The following is a 26,011-nucleotide window of genomic DNA, read 5'->3' on the forward strand; positions in this document are numbered from 1 at the left end:
TCAAAGTGACATTTCTGACCTTATTTAACAGAGTTTAGTTTATCACTGGAGCGAAAGGGAAGTGTGAATCCTCTTCGCTGACTATCTACCTCAGTTTGCCTCTGGGTAAACTTTCCACTGTGTATTTAAGAACTACTTTTACCTATGTTACGTGATGGGCTGCTTCAGTTGCATTGCGTGTTATACTTCCTGATGACTTTTTTTTTTCTAATTGTCGTCCTGTTTCATTTTTTTTGTGCTTTTTTCTGATTTGACCTGGATGGTAAGGGTACCGCTGCTTTTTCCTCTCGCTCCACCTGTTGTGTGGACTGAAGGATATACACAACACGCATGCAGTTTGTTATTTATATCCTCAGATGATGCTGAGGATCTGAGCCAGTATTAATAATATTATTTGTTCATTTAATCCATTATTGAGTAATGGTTTAAAAGAAATATTGAATGTCTGCTTTTTTTTCATTTACAGTGAGCAGCTGCCCTTGCTATTCCTGTTTTATACTACCTCGTTTAACAATTAATTTTATTGTCCTATTGTTTTCCTAAACTCAGGGAACAAAGTTTAGTACATTTGAAAAGTCATGTAGTGTTACATGGTGAACTGACAGGGTATCTTCTCAGTACTAAACTGCTGTAGTGTGTAATTACCTAATAGAAAATGCTATGAATGTATCTCTGACATTGTGTGCCAGTAGCTCAGAAGTCGCTGCTGCCCCCCCCCCCCCCCCCCCCCCCCCCTCCCCAACAGATGGATTCATCCTCTGTGTTTCAACTCCTGTGATGTCTGTTCTTTTGCGTTTGTTTCTTTAACTTTCTTTCCCACAAGCCGCTGTGTTTGTTCCCCTACTTATTTTATTAGCGTAAGGATTCACACCAGAAGTGCTTGCAATGGCATGTCGGTCTAGAAAAGCTTTAAAATTGGCCTTAATGTGGAAACCGTCCCTCAGACACCCAAACCAAAGCCTAATGAATCTCTCTGAGGGAGAAGCTCCGCGTGACGATGCAACACATGAAGAATGATCGTAGTCAAAGCAATGAAAGTGTTTAATCAGAGATTGAAGTGAAGAATCAACTTTTACACCAGCTGTTAAAGTCTATATTTTTGTTAGATAATAATGTACTTCTGAGTACACTTTGTAGTCACTCTTCTTTCAAGTCTTTTCCTTTCTTTACCATAGTGTAGATGAAGATTAGCACTTGTCTGCCGGGTAGTTTTGTACGATAGGCCAATGTGCAGCGGTGACTGTGACGCTATTACCCAAAGAGTTGTTTGCGAAGTGAGTTTATTTTTAGCCTCTCAACTAATCTCACTGTACGAGTGTGAAATAATCGAAACACATGAGACCAAAGAAGAAACACCGCCCTCAGAGATTAGTTGAGACCCTCAAACAAAGCCTTGCACAATAGTGGCCTTGTCCCGTGACACATAGAAAAATTGCAGAGAGTTGCGGGTTCAAACTCTGACCAGGTGCCAACAAGATTCATGGGCGCTGAACGGCGATGGAGTGACAATTAATAATCAATGTTTATGCACATGAACCAAATAATCCCGATGCAGACCTCCTCCAAAACTGTCACACACAGACATCTGTACATTGTAGGAGAGTATTATGAGAGATAATTACAGTATATTATATTGTTTAGTGGTCTGTGTTGTGACAGCACAGTCGTGTAGACGTGCATCCGCTGATTTTTCTTTCTATGAATGAGCAAAAAGTAATTTACAGGGAAATGTTTTAAATATATTTGAGAGATTTGCAAACAATTTTTCTAAATAAGAAAGAGTATTAAGCATATGATTCCACTTTGATACATATATTTTGATGATGCTTCATTTTAGGTTGTCATAAATGGAAATTATGAATTATTTTATAGCATGAGAGAGATCCTAGAAATATCAGCGGTGCATACGAGTCTGTGTTTTTAATCAGAGGAGAATGCAGAGGATTCAATCAAGGGAATGCTTTGGGATGAAAAGTGACACAATCAATTTAACTTTCTTTGAAAAAAGCAAACAACGTGAACCAAAGATTTCTTTTTTTTAAGGTCGCCGTTGCATATTGGCAAGAGATCAATTTAAAAGCATCCTATATTCATGTGAAATGTTGACATTTTAATTGCTCTCATACACATTTTACCTGTATGTGTTGAAATGTGAAAAAAGTTTGAAGAAAACATGTGTTCCATGTAGTTTTTTTTCTCTCATTTAAGATCATTTGATTTGGAAAGAAATTCAGTCATGTTTGCCTTTTTTTCCAGTGTGAGGAAACTTCAGGTTTTTCAGTTTTAATTTCCATAGGCTCACACCCTGTATTTTGAGATCTTTAAGTGCCCAATCCAGAATCCTTTTGGCTCATTCACCAGTCAGTGGATGTTTGCAGTAGAAATGTCTCTGCGTTACGGCTCTTCTTATGGTTGTCATACAGGGCTCTGAATTGGGTTTTTGTAGTTCTTGCAGGTACACAACTGCTACCTCATGTCTTAATTGTTTGGTGTATTTTCATCATAAATGCAGATGAAACACTTGGGTTGTCAATGTTTGTGAGATTAAGGCGAGAATTCATCACCTTTAAACATGTGGCTCAGGGTGTTGATCTGCTGCTTTCCACCTCATTCATGATGTTATGTTGGAATTATATTCTGGTCCCAGTGTGTGAATTTTTATGGATGAAACGCAGAGTTAAGTGTGAGCCAACTTGCTCTGTGTCCTTCCTTTTTGCAGTAATGTTTGAATAACGTGCAGTGGAGGGGGGCTGTGGGTCATTTACAGTACAGTCTGACTCAGGGGGACCCACAGCTCCTCCTTTTCTAGAAGAAAGCAGGTGTTTAAAATGAATGTACCTTCTTCTAATTGTTATTTTACCTGCTATTTTGTGTTGATGTTTTGTTACATTTTGTCCACATCAGAAAAAAAAAACATTTCTAGCAAGTTGGTTTAGTTAGGACATTTTAGACAGTTAATAATTCTATATACAATTCTGATTCTCAGTTAAAATAAAAGCGAAATGAAAACTGATTGGTGTCTGCTGTGTTTTTTTTATTTTTATTTTGTTTTTATTTAATTTCTTTTTATAACATATGTACCGTTCAAAGAACCAAAGTACTCTACATCTCACAGGAAGCCAATGAAGACAAGTCAATGCTAGAGTGATGTCATTTCTCCTACTCGTTCCTGTGTCAATACTCCCGTTGCAGCATTTTCATTCAGTTGAAGACTTCTTAAGCGGTTATTGGGAGACCCTGGCAATAGGGAGTTACAATAGTCTAGTCTGGAACTAAAAAATGCATAGATTACTTTCTCATCATCACTCTGAGTCAACATGTCCCTGATCTTGGAGATATGAATTGTACAAGTTGAAGAACACGCCTGCACACTTTTTTTTTAATGTGGAAGCTCTAGGATAAGTCCTGCATGATCAAAAGTAACTCTCAGGTTCCCCCTCGTGGTACTGGAGGTCAAATAGTACCATCCAGCATTATCATATGCTTAGATCATTTGTGTATTTGTTTCTCAGATGTTTTGGGCCAAATATATTAACTTCTGTTTTATCTGAGTGAAGAAGCAGAAAAGACCTGTATGACTTTTACTGTATGGAATTGAGAAGACAACCTTTCAGTTTCAAATCTTGATCAGTGTCATTTGGTTTAATAAATTATTACATTTCTGTATCATCTGAATAACAATGGAAGTTAATGGAATATTTCCCAATGATATCCCCTCCAGAAACAATGTATAATGTGAAAAGTATGCGTCCTCATACAAAACCCTGTGGAACTCCATGATCTGAGCTGAAGAGTCACTATTAACATGAACAAAGTGTAATGTGTGTAATGTTGGGTGTTATGACCAATAGTATAAAATACAACGATGATTTCTAACAGGACAAGAACAGAGTTGAATCCTTTGTCTGAGGCCAGGAGAAGATCATTAGTAACTTTGACCGGAGCTGTCTCTGTGCTCTGATGATCTCTGACCTTAATAACCTTGATCCTTTCCTTTTTTGATTTAATACCTGATGTCAATGTTAATAAAAGTCACCAGCTTCTTCTTGTCTTCCCATGCTTTCCTCTCACCTCTGGTGCATGGTCCCACCACAGACAATACCGTAACAACGCGGGTATGTGATGTCATTCCTCAACAATAATCGCAAAACCAATGGTGAAGTTGCGATTAGTACAGGGACTCCAAAAAGTCTTGCTCAAGGTCTTTGCTTGCCACTTATGTGAATTCTGCAACCACTCAAGGACATAACAGGACACAAACACAACATTGTATACCACATTGAGAGATGGCCACAATATCGCAGCATTCAATCTGTGAATAGGACAGTTTCACATCATGCAAAACGTTTGTATTTTAGGTTTATGTTTTTCCCCTAAATTCCCTCAGCAAGCAACATCCTGACTTTTTGTTTACCTGTTGTTTTCTGAATAGAGCTGGCCACATTCCAACATCTGTTTCACAGAGGGCTGCTCTTCCATGATTTCTTTGCATCTTCATGAGAAGGTCTGGCTCATCAGTTGATTCACAAAAGCTGTATTTGGGAACCTTTTCTTCATTTCATCTTCAAGTAGCTGCAGAGAGTTTTCAAGGGTTGAAGCATCCTGGCCCACTGGTAAATCTGGCAGGAAGTTTGTTTCACTTCTTTTGGGTCTCCTCTGGTTTTCACAAGGTGGCTCTCCATCTGGATTCTGCTGTGCTCTATATTACCATTGATTTACACATCTGCACTTCCACATCTGTGAAGTTTAGAACGGAGATTTCCCATTTTGAACTTTAAACTATTTGTCCATCCATTGCAATGCATGGCTGACCCTGGCTCAGAAAGGCAAGGGTGCTTAACAACCAGTGCTGCAGTAACCTTTGTGAAATGTTAAATCTTGTTTAGTAAGCCGAGAACTTGGAAATTTCCTCAGATAGCTTCTGCAGAATGTCATGCTTCATGTCTCGAGAAACAGACTCTCATATAAATGAGGTTTCCCTGCCTCAGTCTGTATTCAGTATTCACAGAGAAACATGGCATCTCAAAAGTATAAGCCCATGGGTCATGTGAGGTCAGTGCTGTGCACTCGTCAGTGGGGGGGTCATATTTCTGTGTCAGATGAACCAGGTGAAAACCGTGCAAATTCTAAAGACAATGCACTGGAAGGCATCTAGGGGCGCTTGTGTGAGGAGATCCTCAGTCTCCCGTCTGAACAATCACAATTTAAAAGCAAATAAAGATAGCCAGATGGCTCAGAACTCCTGAAGTGAAACATAAACTACTTTAGGAAAGGTGGCGAACGCTGGGCCGCGGACATGGAGATGTTTTCGGGATGGTTATGTTATGTTATGGAACGCGCACGGAAGTGAACCCAGAGTAGATGCAATCATGTGCGCACCCGTGGCCTGTGCACGGTCTGCACAGACGTGCATAGCAGAGAGCATGGAAAGGCCTTAATGCGGAGAGAATGCCGCAGCGGCTACCTCGGCCATTCATACATCTGTTTTTATGTCTCGTTAAAGGCAGTTGGTGTTAGTGGTGTGTGTGTGTGTGTGTGTGTGTGTGTGTGTGCATGTGCGTCCTGCGTGTGTGCTAGTATGGTAGTGTGAAAAAGCTGCCTACATACATATATTTACATATATATAATTTGTGGCCATGTATTAAATCATTTTGTTCCCTCGCATTAATAACTTGAGGTAATGACTTATTATCTCGTTCCCACACATTATTTCTTTTCTATGGCCACTCAAGGGCTCCGTACAGTAGTTAAAGATCTGTTGTGTTCCATTGTTAATTGTTTATTGATCTGGTGGGTGGCAGTTCGCTTTCCATAACAATGAGCACGTGCTTTCAAACGAATACTTGCACGTTCCATATTTCAGTGAAATGCTTATTACAGTGTTGTTTGGGGCTATTGTCGGTGTTCGAGTCCCGTGTTTAAATCTGCAGTGGGCGGGCCACCTGTCATGCTTCCTTGTATAAGGCTTTTGTTTTTTTCGCCCACAAGATTTGTCTCCACTGGGTTTGCGCCACTCTGGCTCAGCCTGTTTGGGTACCATGTTGGCTGATGGGAGATGTAGTTCCACTAGCTTGGAGAGCCACTTCTATTGAGTCGCGCGCAGCATCGCCGTAAAACTACATTTCCCGTCTGCTGTCGGCTTCGCAGTGTTGTTAACGGGTAACCGGGGCTGTACTGCAACAACTGTCGGTCTGTCTGCAACCAGCTGCTTCGTCGCACAGCGCAAACCCGCCGGTAAGTAAGTAGAGCTTCTCCGGTAGTTTGTTAAGAATCCGGTCGTGTTGAGGTATTGTTAAAAACAAACCACGCAATGGAGGCGTCAGGATTCATGTGGTCGGGACGATGTTTGTAAATGTGTCACTCACTAACAAGCCTTAAAGTGAGTTGAATAGCTGCGACAATGTCGCTAACTTTCTTTACTGAATGTGAGTAGAAGAAGATAAACTTGTCCACTGTGAGCATTGTCTCTCTATGATGCTGAAATCTGTGTTTTAGATGTAAACAATGACTGCGTGCTGTGTCAGGCCGCCCTGGTTGGCACTCTTCACGATGTGCCATAAAGGCCTGAGACCACCAGGGGGAGCTGTCGCATCCATGTTCTTGTTTATGTTTATACTACGGTGTAAACACTCTTCAGCACCTTGTACAGTCTGAGGAATATATAGAGGTATTTATACGGCTAAGACAAGTAATTGGTACATCATCAGGAGAATAAAACACAAGGCTTCATGATATGCATTTAAATGATTTGATGTAAATAAAACCATCTCGAGACTCCTTAAACAGCTGACAGAGGCTATAATCATAAAGGACAACAAGTACTGCTGCATGAGGTGGTGTTTTTGTGAAGTTCTGCTTTTATCTGGTGTATTTTTGAGTAGTTTTATGTTTTACATGCTGCTTTTGAAATCTATTTTATGCTTGGATTTGAATTTGTTCAGCAGTCATTGTAGTCGACGTGCAGTGACGTCACTACACACAGATGGAAACATGTTTCCTTGCTGTGTGTTTTACAAGGACCTGAAAGTCATTCAAATTTAACAAATTTGTCTTTTCACTTAAAATGTCTTTCATTGACATGTATCATATTTGTATGAATACAACAACCAACAGAGCTTAAGCGCAGATTAAGTAGCTCAGCACCTGTGTTTTATATTTGAAGCTGTTGTTACATATATAAGTAATTTTCTATCATGACATTGGTTATTTTGTACTAGAGTTAATGAGCCTAAAGTCATATTCAGTAGTAAGTGGCTGGTTTTCTTATCGGACACAGCAGGAGTGATCACAGAATTCTAAATACTGAGGATTGCATACAGTGGGATGTATCTGTATTTCTTAAGGAATATAAAATACCACTAGGCCTTGAATCCATTGTGAATAGTATGTTTGATGCAATGTTTTTATTTTCTGTTACTTCTCTTCCACAAAGCCAGAAAGCAGTGACTAACATCGTAATAGTTATAATGACATCCCTCATCATTTAAGTCCTGTGGAGGCTGGTTTTGACATGTCTCAGAACCTCAGGTGACCCCTCTCTTTATCTATCCTCTTTAATGTGCATACCACCCTGAGGCTGGTGCTGTAGATATGATTCTCTCACCTGCCTGCCTCATCAAACCGACTCTCACTTAGTAGACACCACCACATGTTCTGGATCTACTCACTAGATTGCAGACAGACTATAGTTTTGTAACTCAGGTGGGGTGTGTCTGAGCAGGTGGTTAGCAGCACAGCAGTCACCTGCAGAAACTAGATGACTGCACAGTTGTGGGTCAGTGGGGAAGACTGTCATCACAAATCCAGATGGATTTTGCTTCATGTGTTGAAGCAGTAGCCTCAAAACCAGGATCATAGACCAGGGCCATCCTGTCGTCACTTGCTTAATAGTTAACGCTTTTTTGAGATGGTACCTGGGTCAAGACTACATTGCGATGAATAACACACAGGCTTGAAATGAAGTGAACATTATATCTTCACCTATGAAGAGCCTATGGCCATCACATCACAACCATGTACCTTTATCCTCAACCAGTGGGATTCCGTCGACTTCTTGTCATTGTTCGCCTTTTTCTAGATACACAGAAAATAATCTTGTTTTGACCCTTGAAGTTGGTTAGACTTCATTTAAAAAAGGGGGGGGGATTAGGAACCTTGAGTTTGTTGTTGGTGAACGATTTGCACAAACTCCCTGAACTAATAAAATGTAGCTCACATCCACCCACTGATCTGACTGCAGTATGTTTCTATAATGAGGCCACAGAGAAGCAGCCTTCCTCCAGTGTTACCCGTAGATAATAACCACAAGTGGAAACCAGGACTCGTGGACAACCATGAACTTGATTAAATTGTACTCGGTGACATTCACTCCTGCTAAAAAGACAGTTAAAGTATTTTTCTCAGAAACTACTCCAAGTCTTATCTTTGTCCAAAGGACATTTCTCAGAGAAACAATAAACTGCACTTTGATATATGGAGTCCTAACATCTGTTTAAATTGTGGGTGTACTCAGAAGTGATTATGCTTCTGAAAGTAGATGATGCAGTTTAGTTTAGATTATTCTAATATATGAGTCTAATTATATATTATAGCTATCTAAAAATGACTCCCAAAAGTACACCCCAAAATATAACCATCTTCCTGTAAATCATTTGATAGTTTGATTCCTCTACTAATCAGTAACTAAATCTGACTGTGACATATTGATTTGCTTTATCTTTTCACCAGGACAGAAATTCTTAAGTGCTAATCTCTTCTTTCTTTCCAATCTCCTGTGTAACTCTGTGACAGCTGGCGAAAATGTCGGAGACCTCAAGCGATGCAGAATCGTCCTGTGGCTGGACCATTATCAGTAATGAGGTAATGAGAAAAGGATTTTCCCACCTTTCATTTGTCCCTCAGTCAGTGACATTTCAAGGAGGTTTAATGTGTTAAGACGCGTCCACTAGTCCTGTTTATTTTGTGTGGATGACATTATTTCACAGCAGACTGGAGGACTCCTACTTTACTGAGTAATGACAACTTTTAAAATGTTCAATCTGATGTTATAAATTGTTAATTTCATTGTCAAACATTTGTAAACAATGTGATAGCACACTTTAGCATAGCAAACTTTACTATCTCAAGAAAAACATCCCAAAAAAGGCAATGCTGTAATCTCAGACTAGTTCCCGTATTCACAAAGTATCCTAAGGCCGAAAATAGCCCTGATGTCACTCTTTAAAAAAAAAAAAAAAAAAAAAGAAAGGAAATCTTAGAATTCCTTGAATTTTAAGATTTTTCTTAGAATGTTCCCTTACTAAGATAAAAGTAATTCACAAAGCATCTTATGCCCTAAGAGAGCTCTTAAGGTGGAAAACCGTTAAAAGGAGTGAGGAAGACTTTTATGAAGCCTAACACTTTCTTAAACAGACAAGATGGCGGAAAGACAAAGAAAAAGGAAAGATTTTTCTCTGTGTGCTTAACGACAACGATTTAATGACACGCTACAGGAATAATGTTTGTGGTCGACCTCATCGGGGATGAGCTTACAGCAGGCACTGCTCTTCTGTACAGTTGGGCTTTCTATTTCCTTTTTCTTTTTTTGGTATCCATTCAGTTTGTTGTTTTCATCATTCTGCCAAATCAAATCTCTTTTTACTAGAGCTCCACCAATCACAGGAATTGGTGACGGCTGCGTCTGCATCCACCATTAATATCAGATACATTAAGTGGTAAAAAATAACCAGCATAGACAGAAAACATAACAATAAGCAATTCAATATAATAATCGGCACGTGAACGAGGTAAGTTCAATAATTTTTAAGCAATGTACAAATTAAATACATTTTTCTGAGTTTCAGCATCATGACATAAAATAGTTTTAATGATTACACATTTTTAATACAGCCCAAGATATTTGATCAGTTAATTTTACTCTCTATTCATTCCTAGGAGCACAGAGCGCCTTTTTCTTTCTTCCTTTCTCTAACAACCAATCACAGACTGCATCATACGTAGCAACAGGGTCAACCACACCTCCTCACTGAGATAAAGGTTTCTGTCAACTCCTTGCTCAGAGTTGCTCTTCGGAACTTCCTGAATCACTTTCAAGCTAAATTCCTTGCTAAGAAGTTTTAGGCTAAGTTAGGAGCTCTCTGCGAGGACTCAGGTGAATACGGGCTCAGGTGTTGAGTAATTAAACTACCATCTATATATCATCTATTCATACCTTGTATTTGATGATTTCCATGACAACAGGCCAGTCAGAGTTCAGCATCTCTCACAGAAAGACTTCCTGTGATGAATGCATCGATATAATATCTTTGGAATTTTACTTGTTGGTTCAGAAATGTGTTGTTTTCTCATTAGTTTTCTGGTTTTAACGCTGGCTGCTGTGTTTAGGGTTCAGACATTGAGACTTTGGGATCGGAGGTCACAGTGGAATATGGAGTGGAACCATTAGAGCGCCCTCGTGTAGAAGAAGCAGAGCTACAGGACGCACAGGCCTCTGCACCTGATGGTAAATTAATCCTATTATATTGCTCTCATTTTGTGCTTCCCACTAAACCATCGTGCAGCTCACATGACTGGAACTAAAACATTTGTGGTATTATGTTCAATAGTGTCCTTGAGCTTTAGAGCATTCAGACCTATTTCACACAATCTATGCCTGAGTTCTATTGTCAGACAAGAATAGTTTCCATACTACATTTATTATCAGATTGTGTCATTTGAAATGTGATTGGCTAGCTTAAGAGTTTTTAACACAACAAAACCACCTTCGGTAGTTGACTTTATTCATAGTGAACATTTCTTTAACACAGTCACCTTTTAACTATAATGATCTTTTCAGGTGTGTGTGTTGAAGAGGCTGCCTCAATTGACAAGACTCTGGGAGAACAAGCCTTGGTTGAGACTCTCCAGGCCTCAGAGGTGGGAGGAACTGAAACCAGCATGCAGCAGGTTTTGGAAATAATCTCAGCCTCCTTATGGATGCTTTCCTCACTGTCCTTCTTGAATCTCTGCTCCTGCAGGTTGGAGGAAACACTGGAGGGAAGGAGCACGTGTTGTCCTTCAGTGATCACTCCGACATTGTGACTCTGGGGGACCTAAAGGATGACGATCACACCGAGCTGGAGGTGGGAGCTGCCTTCACCGAGGATCTGTATCTCGGCAGCTCCAGCAGCAGCCAGTACACCTTCAGACCCGCGGAGCCCGGTACGACTGCCAAGGCTCACACGAAACTCGTTCTTCTAGAAACCTGATTTCATTCCTACACACAGCCTAGTATTCAGCATTCAAAAGGTTAACACAAGACGTTTCTCCTCTGCCTGTGTGCAGATTTGTTGTTGAGTCACTGGAAACTTCCTCAGAGTCTGATGAACTTAAGCTATCGTCTGAGAGGTCGTCTCACTGGAAGCCGCTCTTTTACAGGTGGCCTGATTGAAGGAGTGAATCCAAAACAGTGCTAAACTTGTTGTTCAGCAATGCTCTAAGCTAACCCCCGATAAAGTCTGAGAGTGCCAAGCTCACAAATTGCTGCCATACATTTGTGTCCTGTCTCTCTGCATGAGCAGATTTTACAGTTTAATTTCTTCTAGGGTGTGTTGTGTGTGTGAAGAATTGACAAATGCATCCACAAAATGCATTTTTTTTTTAATAGTATTGCTCAGCATTATTGTCTGCATGATTAACTGCCCTTTTTGGTAATTTGTACCTTTCAATATATTTAGGTTTTATCTTTAGAAGATGTCTCTTTTTTATTTCTATTATAGATTTGCCAGTTCAGCAGCCCACAGTGAGAAACTCCAGCAGTAGTGAGGACGAGTCTGAAAGAAGCGCCTGTACCAATGTACGAAGACGGAGGTTGAGAAAAAACACCGCAAGCCTCACTACAGACCAGGAGGAGGAGGAGGAGGAGGCGCTGCTGGTGTCAAGCATGAGAGAGGACGAGAAGGAAGAAGAGGTCAAAGAGATGCACCAGCAGGAGGAGCCGACTGAGGTCAAAGCAGCCACTGTGAGGAGACGGCTGCACAGCATCTTCATCACATGCATCCTGCTCGGCCTCCTCGTAGTTGTCTGCATGTCCTTTGGTCACTTCTACAGTAAGAACTCAACCCTCCATGGCATTTGACTGATCTTGGTAATAATAACGTTCAAGTAGACCTTCTTTTGTGCTGTATTTTTTAATTTTCTAAATGTCTGATTTTCTTGTCTTTGGTAAAAATGGTCTGTGGGTTTCAAACTTTTGTTCCTCACAACAACTCGAAGACTTCTTAACCCACTGCTGCTTCTTCACATGTCAGTCGCTTAGATCACTTACTTACTGCTGCAGGTAAATAACTTGTTTTAAATCTCCTTCGCAGGTAAAATGTTCCATGATGACCCTGAATACATGGAGTTTGTTTGTGGTGTAAGTATATATGTAGCATTATGTGCAATGATTTCCTTTTAAGAATATTGGGATTTTTTTTTTTTCCTTTTTGAACACACTACACATCCCCATAAAACTGTCCTATCATCATTATACTGAAAAAATACTTCTTTTTTTATTGATTTATTTATTTTTTAACCCTTGTCCTGTTCGGCAGCTTGGGCAAACAATATTATGTGATTGAGAGCCTTCCGGAGTCAGAACAGTTTTTGCTCTTGCAACAGGAAGAGACCTGGTGTCTCCTCCTGTTGCTGCCTTTATTAGAAGTTGGCATGGCTGCCGTACACGACCGGGGGGGAACGCTCAAAGAGAGAGAGAGAAGAGAGATTGAGGGGAGGAGGGAGGGAGGGTTACATACAATACCCTTGTTCGTGCTACATATATTATTTGCAGTTATCACACTGATCCAAATACTTCCCAACTGTTATTAGATTAACCAGCCTGAGCAGCTCTATCTAGACAGTAACATGATTTCCAAAATCAAACCAGCCTGAGCAGCTCTATCTAGAGAGTAACATGATTTTCTAGATTAACCAGCCTGAACAGCTCTATCTAGACAGTAACATGATTTTCAAAATTAAACCAGCCTGAGCAGCTCTATCTAGAGAGTAACATGATTTTCTAGATTAACCAGCCTGAGCAGCTCTATCTAGACAGTAACATGAAGCAGGAACATGAATTAACAGAGGCAACAACAAAAGAGGAACATGAGTTTGAGCAAATGATGACAGAAATTAAGCAACTTCAGCAACACCTTTCACGAGGTGTGTGCGTGTGTGTGTGTGTTTGCTGGATTTATTGCCATGTTCAATGTTCTCCCAGCGTAATCTCTGCAGTTGAAATTGTGTTTTATGTTCAGTTTTTTTATTCAAATCCATTTTTAATTTCCTTAGTTCCATGAAGAAGCGGTCGTCTTTGCAGGCAGAATGAGCTGTCTCCATGGTTTTGATTTTATCTTCCAGTTCTTTTTCCTTTATTTTGTCCTTTTTGGTCTTGTATGAGGAGTAAGAAATGATTTAGCCTCTCATGACAACTTTAGCCGTCTCCCAGAGGACACAAGGAGAAACACCAGGCAGGTCATTTGTTTCTAAAAAGATTGTCCATTGTTTTTTAAAGAATGTGAGGATGTCTGGATCCTTGAGCAGTGATGTGTTAAATCTCCATTGTCTAATAGAAGAACAAATACTTTTGTCTGTTGTCATTTATTGTGATAATGTAAACCAAGTGAAAACAGGCCAGCCAGGAAAATGAACAGTTAATTTGGTTTATTTTGTATGATGAATACGATACTAACCTGAATTCTGTGATGGTTTGACTTGTTTTAATTTGAATTCAAACCTCTGCATAACTATTATTTTTGCTTTCCTGTTTCAGAGTGAAGATTACGAAGACGACTTTGACCATTTTCCTTCTGAGGATGATGACTTTTTTCCTTATAAGAGTGATGACTCTGGCTTCATCAAACCAGATGATACAGATGTCCATCAGCTCAGAGAACAATTAGAAAAGTTAAAAACTCGTCATATGCAACTTCTTGTCACAGAAATGCAGATACAGGTAACTTCGTCGTCTATTTCCTATTTCCTAACAAAGATATTTGACAACAAAACACTAATGAAATATTTGACAGTAGACAGTAGAAAGTGAACCAAACAATTCTTCCTGAACAACTTGGTTGAACTGTGAACAGTACTGTTAAATGTAAACTTTTATTTTTTGGTAGCCATAACCTTGCGTTCCTTTCTTTTTTCATCAAGGCTGAAAGAAATGAACTGCAGACATTGCTGAAACATGAGGTGGATGAGAAGATGGGCATCTTGTCCGAGCAGCAGAGATTGTCAGCTGAAAACCAGCTGCTGAAAAACTCACTGGAACGTGAAGAAAAGTCTTTGGCCACCCTGCAGGAGGAGCTGAGAAACCTGCGCTCGCACATTAAAGAGCTGGAGGCACTCGGCACTGGTACGGACTCCCTGCTGTTGGAAAACCAGAGGCTAAAGCAGCAGCTGGAGGAGGAGAAACAGCAGATGACAAATTTTCACGGCCAGAGGGAGAACATAATGGTGGAGGCACAGATGCTGAGAAAAAAGCTGGAGAAAGAGAGAAAGGTCACAGATGAGCTGAGGAGAGAGCTGAGCCACCTGAGGAGTCGAGCCTCCGGAGCTGGAAAGGAAGGGAGCTCGGAGGCAGGGGAGCTGCAGTCGCGACTGATGAAGCTGGAGAAGAGACTGAACTTCGAGCAGCAGCGCTCTGACCTGTGGGAGAGGCTGTACGTAGAAACCAAAGAGGACCGAGCTAAAGGAGACATGGACCCCAAAGTGAAACACTCTAAACGGGGTATGGCAGGGAAAATGAAGGAGACGTTTGATGCGGTAAAGAACTCCACAAAGGAGTTTGTACACCACCACAAAGAGCAGATTAAGAAGGCCAAAGAGGCTGTGAAGGAGAACCTCAGGAAGTTTTCTGATTCTGTCAAATCGACTTTCAGAAACTTCAAGGATTCAGCCTCGACCTTCATGAATAAAGCCCAAGGGTTTTACCACAAGAAACATGATGAGAAGAATACAAGAGAGTCGTGGCATCACAAATCCCACAGACCTCACCACAGACACAAGTCCGATGCCTTCCAGAGCAACCACAACACACGCAAGTCAGGGGGCAAAGTTCATGAAGACCGAGGACATAGCAATCACAAAGCAGGCATGAAGGGATGCTCCGGGGTTTTCGACTGTGCGTACCAGGAGTCAATGAGTCTCTTTAACAAGGCCATGGAGCCGATCAGAGCCGACGAGTTCCTCCAGCTGCTGCAGAGCTACCTGCATCAGGAGGTCGACCACTTCCACCACTGGAAGGAGTTGGAGACGTTCATCAATGACTTCTTCCACAATGGAATGTTCATCCACGACCAGATGTTGTTCACAGACTTTGTAAGCGGCGTTGAAAACTATCTAGCAGACATGCACGAGTATCACGGCCACGCCGACGGCGTGTTTGGAGATCTTGATGATTTCATCTACAGACATGTATTTGGAGAAACGTATGCCAAAAGTTACGGCCCGAGGTGAGTGTGAATGAGGATGACAACAAATTAATTTTTAGTATTTTTGCATGCTTGAGTTCTCCATAAGTTCATGTCAGGTGTAAAAAGAAATGGCTGCAAAGGAAGATATTAAAAAGATTTGATTATGTTGGGATCATGGTTCTGTGAGAGCCACACCATCACCTCTAAGAACCCCTGTTCTTCACACTGAAAGTAGTTCCTAGAAAACACTGGCTGGAGCAGATCAGGGGTCCTATATGATGATGCTGGATTTCCTCTTATTGAGGTGGCTTCAGGGATTAACTCTGGGTTTTCCGTATTGCGATGCTTGTTCACTTCTTACCTGGATAGGTCACCCCGGTAACTTGCTCTGAATGTCTAACCTGTTCCAGACCAGGTTGTGTTCCTGATAAGAGGTCAAAGCTCCGCCCCCTGACCAATCAGATCTCTTTAAAAATGACCTGCCCGTTCTTAAATTATTCTGTTTTATTTCAATTCAACTTTATATAGCACCAAATACAACATCGTTTCAGAGAGGAGAAAGAGTTATTAGAGCAACGTTTTGACATAATAACATATAGCCTCATCACTGAGGCTTCAAATTACATTTGATTGACACGTTCCCAAGTCTGCTTAACTTCATTTCATGGCTTGGCTGGTAGAGCAGTCGTCTCCCTATCGGACGGTTGTAGGTTCAATTCCCATCTGCACCTGCCCACTTGCCAAAGTGTCCGTGAGCGACACTGAACTCTAAATTGCTCCCATTGGAGAGACGGCGCCTTGCATGGCCGCAGCCTCCGTTGGTGTGTGAAAGGCCGAAAGTGATTAACGATGTAAAGCTTTGGGGCTGCTCACGCAGTTGAAAGCCTGACAGAACTGCAGAAACATGGAGCGCATATCTACTCGTCACGGTAATTTATTAATATTCCAACACAAAACACACTTACATGGAGGAAACTCAAAATAACTTGATGGAAAATATAAACTAAAAGAAGAGCAGTGAGGAAACGCTGCCTGAAAAGTTTCTGCTGTAATAAAGTGAAATTAATTGATCACAGCTCGTTAATATTATCCAGTGAATCAATATTGTATAATCTCACAAAGTCACACATTAACAAGTTCTGATGTTGTGGACCTGCATGACAGTGGTACAAAACAAGAGCTGAATCATAAGAGGAGCTCACAGTTGTCTGCTGATTTCATGTCATTTACATACAGTAAAAACAACAAAGGACCAAGTATGCTGCCTTGAGGTACACCGAACGTTATCGCTGCTGCCCCCGACTCCACTCCATTCAGAGCCACTCTTTGTTCTCGACCACTTAAATAGGAACACATCCAATCAATAAAGTTATCCTGTCAGATTGCGTTAAGTTTGTACAATAGAAATTCCATAGTTAATCGTATCAAATGCTAAAACAGGCCTCTGCCGGTTCCTCAGAGGCTCATGGTGTGTTTGGTGTGCGCCAGGTGTTTGGATGGCAGCGTTCAGTTTCAATAAGCTACACTAACAAAGCAAACACAATGTTTATTTATTGACAAAAACAAACGCTAACTTACTGAAATCATTTTTCTTTTGTCTTTGACCCAGCGGGCCATTTGAAGGACCCAGCACAGACTCCAAGGAGACTTCGTGGGCAAAGAACCAACAGCGAAAACACCAGCGAGCCAGAGCTCGAGCACAGAACGAACGCAAGTGGAGCCGATCAGGAAGAAACACGGACAGACACATGGCTGATGTCAAAATAGAGCTGGGCCCTATGCCATTTGATCCAAAATATTGAAAATCCTCACCCTCTCTTTCTCTCTGCTACTCTTATATTTGCTGCACATTTAAAATTTTGGGTTGCGTTTAGATGCGAAACAGTTCCATGTTAACTTTTATGGCTACTGAATGTCTTTTCAGCTGTTTGCTGTGTTAACGTCTTACCTGATTTGAAGACGTGGCGTATTTAATATCTGCTGCACATTTCTGAGTTTAACATTCGACCAAAACTGAAATGAAGCATTCTTTGACTTTTGCCTCATGAAATTATGAACCTGAACGTGGCATCACTTTTAATATTGAGCGGAAAATTATAAATCTGACTTCTGTGAAGAAAATGCCACAATTGTTGTTTTTTTTTATTTGCTGCTAGTGAGGTGTGTGTGTCTGTGTGATTTGCCGTTTTTTGACATTCCACTTCCAGCTTGTTTAACTGGACCTAGAGGTTTTTTTTCCCCACTTCATATTGACTGGAAAGATAACATCCCAAATCATTTAATTGCACTTAAAAAGTGTTTGAGTTGAAAATATTTATATTTGTTGCACTCTCATTCCGTGTCACGTTGTCCCCGAGGCAATTCTTTCATAAATAAAGATGCTTCCTCCAACTCTTCCTTCAGGAAAATGAGTGTGAAATAGTTCTTCTCTTGCTGTGTAGTTATTCCACTTCAGAAACTCTGAGATCTCCTGAAAGAAAACACAAACATTACGTGCCTTTCTAAACATTTTACTTAAATGAAGAACCGTAACCTCTACCTTTTCCAGAACGTCAAAAAACACCAGATGCGATGGCAGGGAGAGTGTGTGCGAGAATGAAGTCCTGAGCCAGAGGAGAGGGGCATTATAGAAATCTTCAGCTTCGTCGAAGTAGCCCTCTTCTCCGAGATCCGGAGGACACTCGAGGAACCTCATCTTCATGGGGCAGTGGATGTGGCTGCGAGGAGAGTGTGTTGTGTCAAACTTAATTCGGACTGGAGAAATCACAATGTACAAAACACACTTTGAAATGAACTCTTGCTCCATAATAGTTGGACATATTTTCAAAAGAAATTTGACATTGAAAACTGCCTACCTGCACCCAATGTTATGTCTTGTCCGACCCTCAAACAGTCACACAGATTACAAATGCAGTATTGCACAGCCTGGGGTGTATTCCAGAGGTACTTCCAAACTACTCGGCTCAAACTAAATACACCATAAACCAAATCCCCTCCATCGTGCTGTAATTATACCTAATAACACCCGAGATGCATGGTCTGTTTTTTATTACTGATAACTGCAATGATTCATTCCTAACTTCTATTGTTTTATCTTTTGTTTCTCGTCACTCGATGTAAAAACTGACTTCTTACAGAGATCACCACAGACTCCTTGTCAAAAGAAATTTTGAATAGTATACAAACTGGCATGTGTGGCTTGTAGGGTAAGTTTTTCATTTATTTTTGACCATATTTTCATTTCCAAAAAAAAAGACACCTTAAAGGATACCGGAGGTTTACTTAAAGCTGTCCTATAGTTTTAATATATTCAAAATGAGCTTCATCAGTACGTAAAAGACAATTAATTTATAAAACAAAATATCTAGAAAAAAAGACACAAATTCAGAAAGTCTTCTGAGAGTTTACTCAACATGCTTTATTATGCTTGAAATAACCTCTCTTTTAGTATTAGTGATACGTGGAGTTATGGGTCTTGGTAATCTTTGAAATCAAATAATTATATAAATATAATATAAATAATTCCTCCTCCACTAAAAGGAAGTAAACAATAGCTGTCTTTTTAAGTTCTACTTCAGATGTGGCAGATTTGCACAGAGTGGACTCTGCCGCTCATTTGTCTTGACTGTAAGAGCCAAAGGGGAATTGTCCCGACAGTTTCTATGAAAAAAAAGCAGCACTTCTCTTCATCGTTCTGTGGGCAGATTAGAAGCAATGCCACTCTGACGACTGCTTCCTCCGTCAGCCTCATAGATTCGCCCACAAGGCAGTCTCTTGGGGATTACGTCTCACTTAAAGTATCAATAGTAAGAATACTATATATAGTAATAATACTACAGAAGTGAAAAGCCCCTGTAAATGTAAATATAATCCTAATAGTCCCTTTAATAAAGCAATTCAATCTGGACATTGTATTTAAAAAAAAAAAAAAAACAACAACTATAAAAGCATTTTGAAACCCCTAAAGTAATGTGAAATGTCTTTATGATGCACAGTTCAAAACAAACGACACAAAGTGAATCGACATGGTTTGTAGTTGTAGGAGGAGTGGTGGAGGAGGTAAGCGGTCAGGGCTTTTCACTTGTCTGTGCATGGTGGAACCTGCAGACTTTATGTGTTATTAATATTTTACTGAAGAAACCTTGTGCAACTACGCTACATTTGTTTTACTATCGTGTTAAAATAATTGAGCAAAAACTGTTGAACTGTACGAACAATTACCTCAGTGACAACCAAACAAAAATAAACAGTTACTGTGATTAATTTTTTGGCTTGTTCAGGCTCCTGCAGGAAAAACACGCCAGAGCTTTCAACTCAGGATTTTAAAGCAGCAGAAGGTCACAAAACTTGCAGGTGTGATGAGGCGAGTCGTACCTGTAGAACGGCGTGGAGTGGCACGGCATGAGGAAAAGGATGTTTGGCATGTCGTGGGTGGAGTCGCCGCTGCCGTTACAAAACTTCTGCAGGTGTGTCATCACATCCAGTGAGCCCCGCTGGTGAACGAGGCCGGTGTACAGGGCAGGGACCAGGTTGGCCACCAGCAAGGAAACTGCTGCAGCCCGACGCCACATTTTCAAACGAGAGATGGATATCCCTGTGGTAAAAACAAGGAGGCCGTGTATAAACACATCTGTGTGGCAGTAAGTGTGATTAACACCGCATGAGAGGAAACACTCACCACAGAAGACCATACAGAAAGGCAGCACAGGGTAGATAAACCGGAACTCCTTATGAGGTAGCAAACTGAAATGAAAGAAACAGAAATTCTCTGTCACCGGGAATGAAATTCTGTTGCATCATTTTAGGATTTAGTTTTAGATAATGTTGTAACCACCCACATCTTTGATAAACTGAAAGCATATATTTTAACACTACTTTACTAACAACATGCTTTTCAGACTTGTAAAATGCCTTGCTCTACAAAGGCAAAGTGAAGTGAAACCCCCCCCACACACACACACACAAAGGAAGCACATGCAAATTATCTATGGGAAAGTTTGAATCCAGACTACAACCCACAGCTTTCATGCTCTGAAGTTAAAGAGCTAATCACTACATCAAGGTACCGAACGTGGATGCTATTAAAAGCTTTTCAGCCAAAAAAGGATCATAAATTTGAGATCATTTGCATTTTAAATTAAGGCTAAATATTTTTCAACAATGTCACGTCTGATATTAAACCTCTTACATTGATTCCCAGAGGGCCACAGTCATACATCTGTTCAACATGTCTCTTTTCACATGATTGTACTGAGACTGATTTTCATCAGAGACAGTCGGATAGTGGACTTTATATATACAGACAACACCGAATGACTAAAACTAGCAGATACACTGCAGTAGAGTTGTAGGTCAGCCATTGCCTCCAGCAGACAGTTTGTTTATGTTACTGTGGGGGCATTGCACCCACAACTCACACACTCTCCAAGGCACAAGAACTGTTCTTGTTAATGGAGTCTGGCTGGCTTCAAACAGAGAGATAATTCACCCCGGTTTCCTTTGAGTCCCTTCTGAATAGATTGAATAGATTTGTTGTGATTTCATGGCTCTTGTCATAAAATGTGCATTAGTTGAGTGATTCTACCCCTTTTCCCAAGATAACTTCAGCTTTCAAGATCTGCTAGTTCTTCAAAATTTGATTTTAATCAATGAGTGAGAAGCTTTTTTTAAAAATATATGTGACACACAGGAAATAGTCTTTACTGCACGTCAAAGAACCTGCATGGTTCCTCATTCTTGAACAGTTTTACCTGTAAACCACGATGGTCCAGATGATGGCGACCAGCAGGATTTTGTACCGTGCGAAAGCAAGGCTGCAGCCGTGAAGAAAGAAAGGAAGATGAGGGCCAATCACCACGACAAACCCCTGCGTGAGGTACCAGTGCCAGGGATGGGAGCCGTAGAAGTCAGCCACACCGTGGAAAATGTTAAACTTGAGGAAATTGAACTGAACCAGAGTCCACTGCAGAAAAGAAAAAAAATTCAGACTACAGTTTGAAAATCTGACTTGAAATGCGGGAATGAGAGTACACATGAAAACCTTTTTTTTTTACCTTCTCATAGTACACACAGTCTATCAGAGTTGAAATTATAACCGCTAGCAACCTGGAAATGAGGAAATCATATTGAAATTAAATAAATTGGAGAAAAATTGGTGTTTGAGTGGAAAAGAGGATGAAAGCACAAACCCTGTCGGAATATAGTTATGGGTGAGGAGTCTCAGTTTGTTTTCCTCCTGCCAGAAGTGGTAGATGAGCAAAGGAAACCACACAATCAGAGCCGTTGGTCGAACAATCACAGCCAAGGCCACCAGGGCCAAATACTTCACACTGGAGTAGAAAAACACAACAGACTGAGTGTAGGACCAGTGTCTGAGAGGTTCAGGGTAAATAGGAATGAGACAATCAGCTGTGTCGGAGACCTGTTCTGTGTTTTGGATCCTGGCAGAGGAAAGTAAAAAAGAGCCAGAGAGGTGAGGGCGGTCTCAGTGCTGTTGGTCAAAGTCCTGGTGCAACAAAACCACGTAAACCAGGAGCACATATGACAGAAAAACTGTGGGGAAAACAAGACACTACCATCAGAATAAAAGGCAAAAAATTGTAAGATTATATATATGAAACTACTACAAGACTGAGTACTCATAATATTTATGATGCCTCACATCAATGCATGTTTTCATTTTTTAATCTGTCATGTTTGTTTTCCTGTTTGTCTTCACAACTGAGTTTTTATATTTCTTCTCAAAGGTGTTGAATTAGTGTGTTTATTATACAGCAGTCAGCTTCTCTATAGAGTGACAATGTCATTTTCATTTAAAATATCTTATATACAACTGTAACATCATGATTTCAACTGTAATCACTACTCACATTAAATATCGAATGATATCAAATTAAAGACTTCCTGCATGTCAAGTGAAGAAACATAAAACAGTGTTTCAACTGTACCGTCCAATTGGCAACGTCCTGGTTTTCCAGTGTACGGAAAAGGAAGAAGACTTTCACATCTACATACGCCGCCAAGAGCGCCTGAGTCACCCGTGGAAGCCAAATCTGCAGATAGATCAAGCAGAACCTTACAAAGATGAGAAACTGTGTGCTGATGAAAAAAAAAGAGGAAGTAATTAAAAAAAAACAAAAAAAACAAAAAAAACAACAACAACTCACCAGGAGATAAACCGAGTCACAATTCATGAAGCTCAGTATCTTGTACAGCAATGCAAAGAAGAGGGGATATGTGAAACCTCTTATTCCTTGCTTCCATTCCCAGGTCAGATACCCATAAGTCACATTATTAAGGTTTACAGAGTTTATGAGACCAAAACAAAACAAAAAAAGCAAAATAACCCCCCAGGAAAATGATATGTCCATCTCTGGTTTACTCTCTGTATGATAATCTACTTTCAGACTTAAAACTACCTTCAAAATGATACCAGTCCCTCCTCGGACCCACAATCATAAACCATATTCAAACCTTTGATCTGCACATTTGTAGCCAAGAATTTATATTTTAAGAAAAAACGTTGGCTTTTTGTCAACATTTCATTACAGTAGAAATGTGCATTCTGTCACGCTTTATATTGTATTGCTTATATGTATAAAGTTCTGTGAACGCAGATACGCATGCAGATGAATTGAACTGAATGTCTGCGACTGACGGAGCAATAAAACACCCCGTGGTTAAAAAGTAACTCGCGCCCCAGAAGCTTGCATGCTTTTAACACCCGTGATTTTACTCATAATTGAGTGGGATTAAAACAAGTATAAATTTCACTCCAGGTCTGCTGGTGGGAGGATATTTGAAGACCATGCGGTGGGAAACCTCCAGAGACTGCCAGTACTCATCGGGGACGAAGCTGGTCTGAACCAGGGAGCAGTTGATCAGCCTGAACACCACAGCAAACACCAGCACTCTGGCTCTCAGCACACCTGTGGAGGACAGCACGCTCAACTCACACGTTCATCCACCATAAGCCACTCTCCTCCATGGTGACGTTCTTAAACCGTACCGTGGTTCAGGGAGCTGTCATTTTCCCCAAAGTACAGCTGAGATTTACGTTTCCTCAACTTCACATCCTGTGTTTTGTTTTCAAAGCGCAGCCTGAGAGTCTCCATCAGGACATGTCAACTTCAACTCTTCTGAGGCGAGCAGGTGCTCAGATGCAGATGCACGAGGCTCCTCTCCTCGAGGCTCGTTAACACTGGATTTAATTGAACTTTCAGTTGCACACCCACGGCCTTTCTCAGCATTCACACAACGACTGACAAAAGTCTTTATTTAAAATGTAAGTAAATATTAACACATACAGAGCAAGTATTCCGACCTGGTTGCGGCTGCTTCCGCCCTTAAGATCTCATTTCCGGTGCAATGGTCACAACAAACTTCAGTATAAAAGCTTCTCTCTTTTCTCACGGCGCTCAATCTTCTTCTGTTTCAGATCAGTAATGTGAAAACAACCACATACTACAATACCGCCCCCCACTGCCCGGGACTGATGTGTGCGTCTACCATAGGCATGAGGAATACATATTATTCTCGACTGTCCACTATTTGGGGCAATACCTACAAGTAACTACAGTGATCTCACAAATTCGCTTTTCTTACGGTCAAAAATTCTTAAATTCCCGGATCGGGTTCATTGTCAAACAGCATAAATCATGTACAAAGCATCAACTAACGTTTAGAAACAGGGAGACATCGCAGTTCGTTTTAAGGCATTGTAAGCCCTCCTCCGCTGGGGGCGCTGCTGTGCTGCTCAGGCTCAGGTCACTGTAGAGGAAGAAGTGTCCTCCTGTCCTCATGCTGCTGCCGTTTCCCTCCATAGGTTTCCTCTGTGTTTACTTGTTTTTTCCGTCTGTGTTTCTGCTGAAGTTCTCAGCGTCTCGTCTCTTACACCGTGCCCTCGGTGAGTTAAAACCCTTCCAGGAATCTGTTCATGTCGCGGATGAGACCTCCTGCCAGAGCCGTAGTTACAAAAAGGGGGTCAAACTGTCAAAGTAGCAGCAAGGTTGTTTTGTAAAAGGACAGACTTCTCAAAATAAGACTCACTACAATACCAAGCAATAGTATTATAACTAATGCTTTATTTAAAACTCATTTGTTAACCCTAAAGACATTTTCATAAGACTTTCGAACTCTTAAACCTGGTTGTTTGATTAAAGTAATTACAAGCAAACACCTGTATTTAATCCATGACTTTATACGTATTAAAATTAAATACATTTATCTGGGAGCCGCATCCATTCCCAATTTTTGATGCTGTCTTTATTCCAGAAGCTCTATTTTTTTCCAGAATCTCTTTTGGGGTTTTTGTTTTTCCCCCACAATAGATACATAGCTCCTATCCAGGTGTCATCTTGTGTCATTTATTTCATTCAATTTTTTTTTACTAATAAAGTGATTTGATTGTGGTCTTTTTATAGCTTAAGATACAATCCACTGTTCAACATAAAACAAACTATTACTATCTCAAAGGATTTTAGAAGGATATTTATGAAGCCGAATTAGACTTTTTCATTATTAATACTCACAGATATATAATTTGTTGTTTGTTTGTTTACATATGAGAAGCTGTGTTTTTTTTAACAGTGGTAGTAAGAAATTCCATTTTTGCATTTTGTATAAGACATACTGTACTTCAATACAACCTTGATGACACGTCGAAGTGTATTCAGATTCATTGAAAGAAGGAAGTCCATCACTTAAATATTAGTAACAATCCCACTCAGTGGAAGTACTGAAAGTGTAATTCCTGACTAAGGTTTTGTCAGATATGAAATTTCACGTTTTCCTCTTGAGTATCTCTTGGATTGGGGATCAAATCCAGTGAAGAAGAACACCCCTCTTTGCACTAAAACAAAAGCACCTTAAGCAACTTCAAAGAGGAGGGGATTCTGTTCATTAATGCTGACTGTGTCCTAAGAATAAAAGTCATAAGTTCAAAGGTCGTTTTTTAATGAAAAAATCGAATTCATATTGTTTTTAATGAAAGTTCACTAAATCATTTGTTAATGGAATGGTTCCTGACAGTTATACTGGAATATTAGTGTCATGTTATTAGTGTTACAGTTACATTAGGTGTACTTGCCATTTAACTGCTATTTAAGGTCAAGATTGAGTTCATTTTAATAGCATAATATAAAGCATAATTTACTCTGGTGATCCATAAGATTGTATAGATTTGTAGTATTGCTGCCCTCTTTCAATCTTATAGCCCTAAATAGTCAGCTGCACAAGCTCAGACAAATGGCTATTTTTAACTTTGAGAAGGAGAATTTTATCAACCGATAAAAGAACGCCTTGTCATTCAGTTTGTAAGAAATCCAATCACTTAATGTGAATGTACATATTTTTCATTGGCTGGGGAAGGAATGAAGAATTCTAATGTTCATACTATAACTAGTGAGGTTAAGAGTTACATTAATTCATTAGTTCAAGAATTTCCCTCTGGGATTAATAAATTTGATAAAATATTTTATTGTAGTAAAGATCCAATCTTACATGAAAGAGAAATATTTAGACAATGCAGAGTACGTCGGAATTCACGCAGAGTTACATTCCTACTCTGGTTTTCAGAT

The 26,011-nt window shown here is 40.3% G+C and overlaps 2 protein-coding genes across 5 annotated transcripts; one reads left to right on the forward strand and one right to left on the reverse strand.

Moving 5' to 3' along the window:
• Positions 1-6,118: 6,118 nt before the first annotated feature.
• ccpg1 (cell cycle progression 1) lies at positions 6,119-17,850 on the forward strand. 4 transcript variants are annotated; one of them, XM_080492452.1, is made up of 11 exons: positions 6,138-6,234; positions 8,791-8,859; positions 10,384-10,501; positions 10,835-10,914; positions 11,016-11,199; positions 11,323-11,415; positions 11,757-12,086; positions 12,348-12,394; positions 13,790-13,972; positions 14,173-15,473; positions 17,044-17,850. In XM_080492452.1, the coding sequence occupies exons 2-11, from the start codon at positions 8,800-8,802 to the stop codon at positions 17,234-17,236; spliced, it is 2,589 nt and encodes an 862-aa protein (XP_080348578.1). In that variant the 5' UTR covers positions 6,138-6,234; positions 8,791-8,799; the 3' UTR covers positions 17,237-17,850. The 4 variants fall into 4 exon arrangements, with proteins under 4 accessions (XP_080348580.1, XP_080348578.1, XP_080348579.1 ...); XM_080492451.1 differs by lacking the exon at positions 6,138-6,234 and adding an exon at positions 6,314-6,379; XM_080492454.1 differs by lacking the exon at positions 11,323-11,415 and having other exon boundaries at positions 6,119-6,234.
• Positions 16,352-23,800, reverse strand: pigb (phosphatidylinositol glycan anchor biosynthesis, class B). Its single transcript, XM_080492489.1, has 13 exons — positions 23,758-23,800; positions 23,443-23,634; positions 23,233-23,362; positions 22,601-22,718; positions 22,382-22,486; positions 21,856-21,986; positions 21,623-21,763; positions 21,488-21,539; positions 21,185-21,396; positions 20,113-20,177; positions 19,809-20,028; positions 17,974-18,151; positions 16,352-17,904 (listed from the first exon to the last, which is right to left on the reverse strand). Exons 2-13 carry the CDS (start codon positions 23,546-23,548, stop codon positions 17,776-17,778), a joined length of 1,587 nt encoding a protein of 528 aa, XP_080348615.1. The 5' UTR covers positions 23,549-23,634; positions 23,758-23,800; the 3' UTR covers positions 16,352-17,775.
• Positions 23,801-26,011: the final 2,211 nt, after the last annotated feature.

Source organism: Lipophrys pholis (genome assembly GCF_963383615.2).
Source record: "Lipophrys pholis genome assembly, chromosome: 2".
In the NCBI taxonomy this organism is placed as follows: Eukaryota; Metazoa; Chordata; class Actinopteri; order Blenniiformes; family Blenniidae; genus Lipophrys; species Lipophrys pholis.

Excerpts from the sequence above, each read along its gene's own strand:
- ccpg1 (XM_080492451.1), top strand. The coding sequence starts at position 6,353 with ATGTGTCACTCACTAACAAGCCTTAAA. Across the intron at positions 10,915-11,015 it reads AGACTCTCCAGGCCTCAGAG|GTTGGAGGAAACACTGGAGG; the intron begins GTGGGAGGAACT and ends CTGCTCCTGCAG. Across the intron at positions 13,973-14,172 it reads TCACAGAAATGCAGATACAG|GCTGAAAGAAATGAACTGCA; the intron begins GTAACTTCGTCG and ends TTTTTCATCAAG.
- pigb (XM_080492489.1), bottom strand. The coding sequence starts at position 23,548 with ATGGAGACTCTCAGGCTGCGCTTTGAAAACAAAACACAGGATGTGAAG. Across the intron at positions 22,719-23,232 it reads TCCCACCGCATGGTCTTCAA|TTATGGGTATCTGACCTGGG; the intron begins ATATCCTCCCAC and ends TAATAATGTGAC. Across the intron at positions 20,178-21,184 it reads TGGACCATCGTGGTTTACAG|TTTGCTACCTCATAAGGAGT; the intron begins GTAAAACTGTTC and ends CTTTCATTTCAG.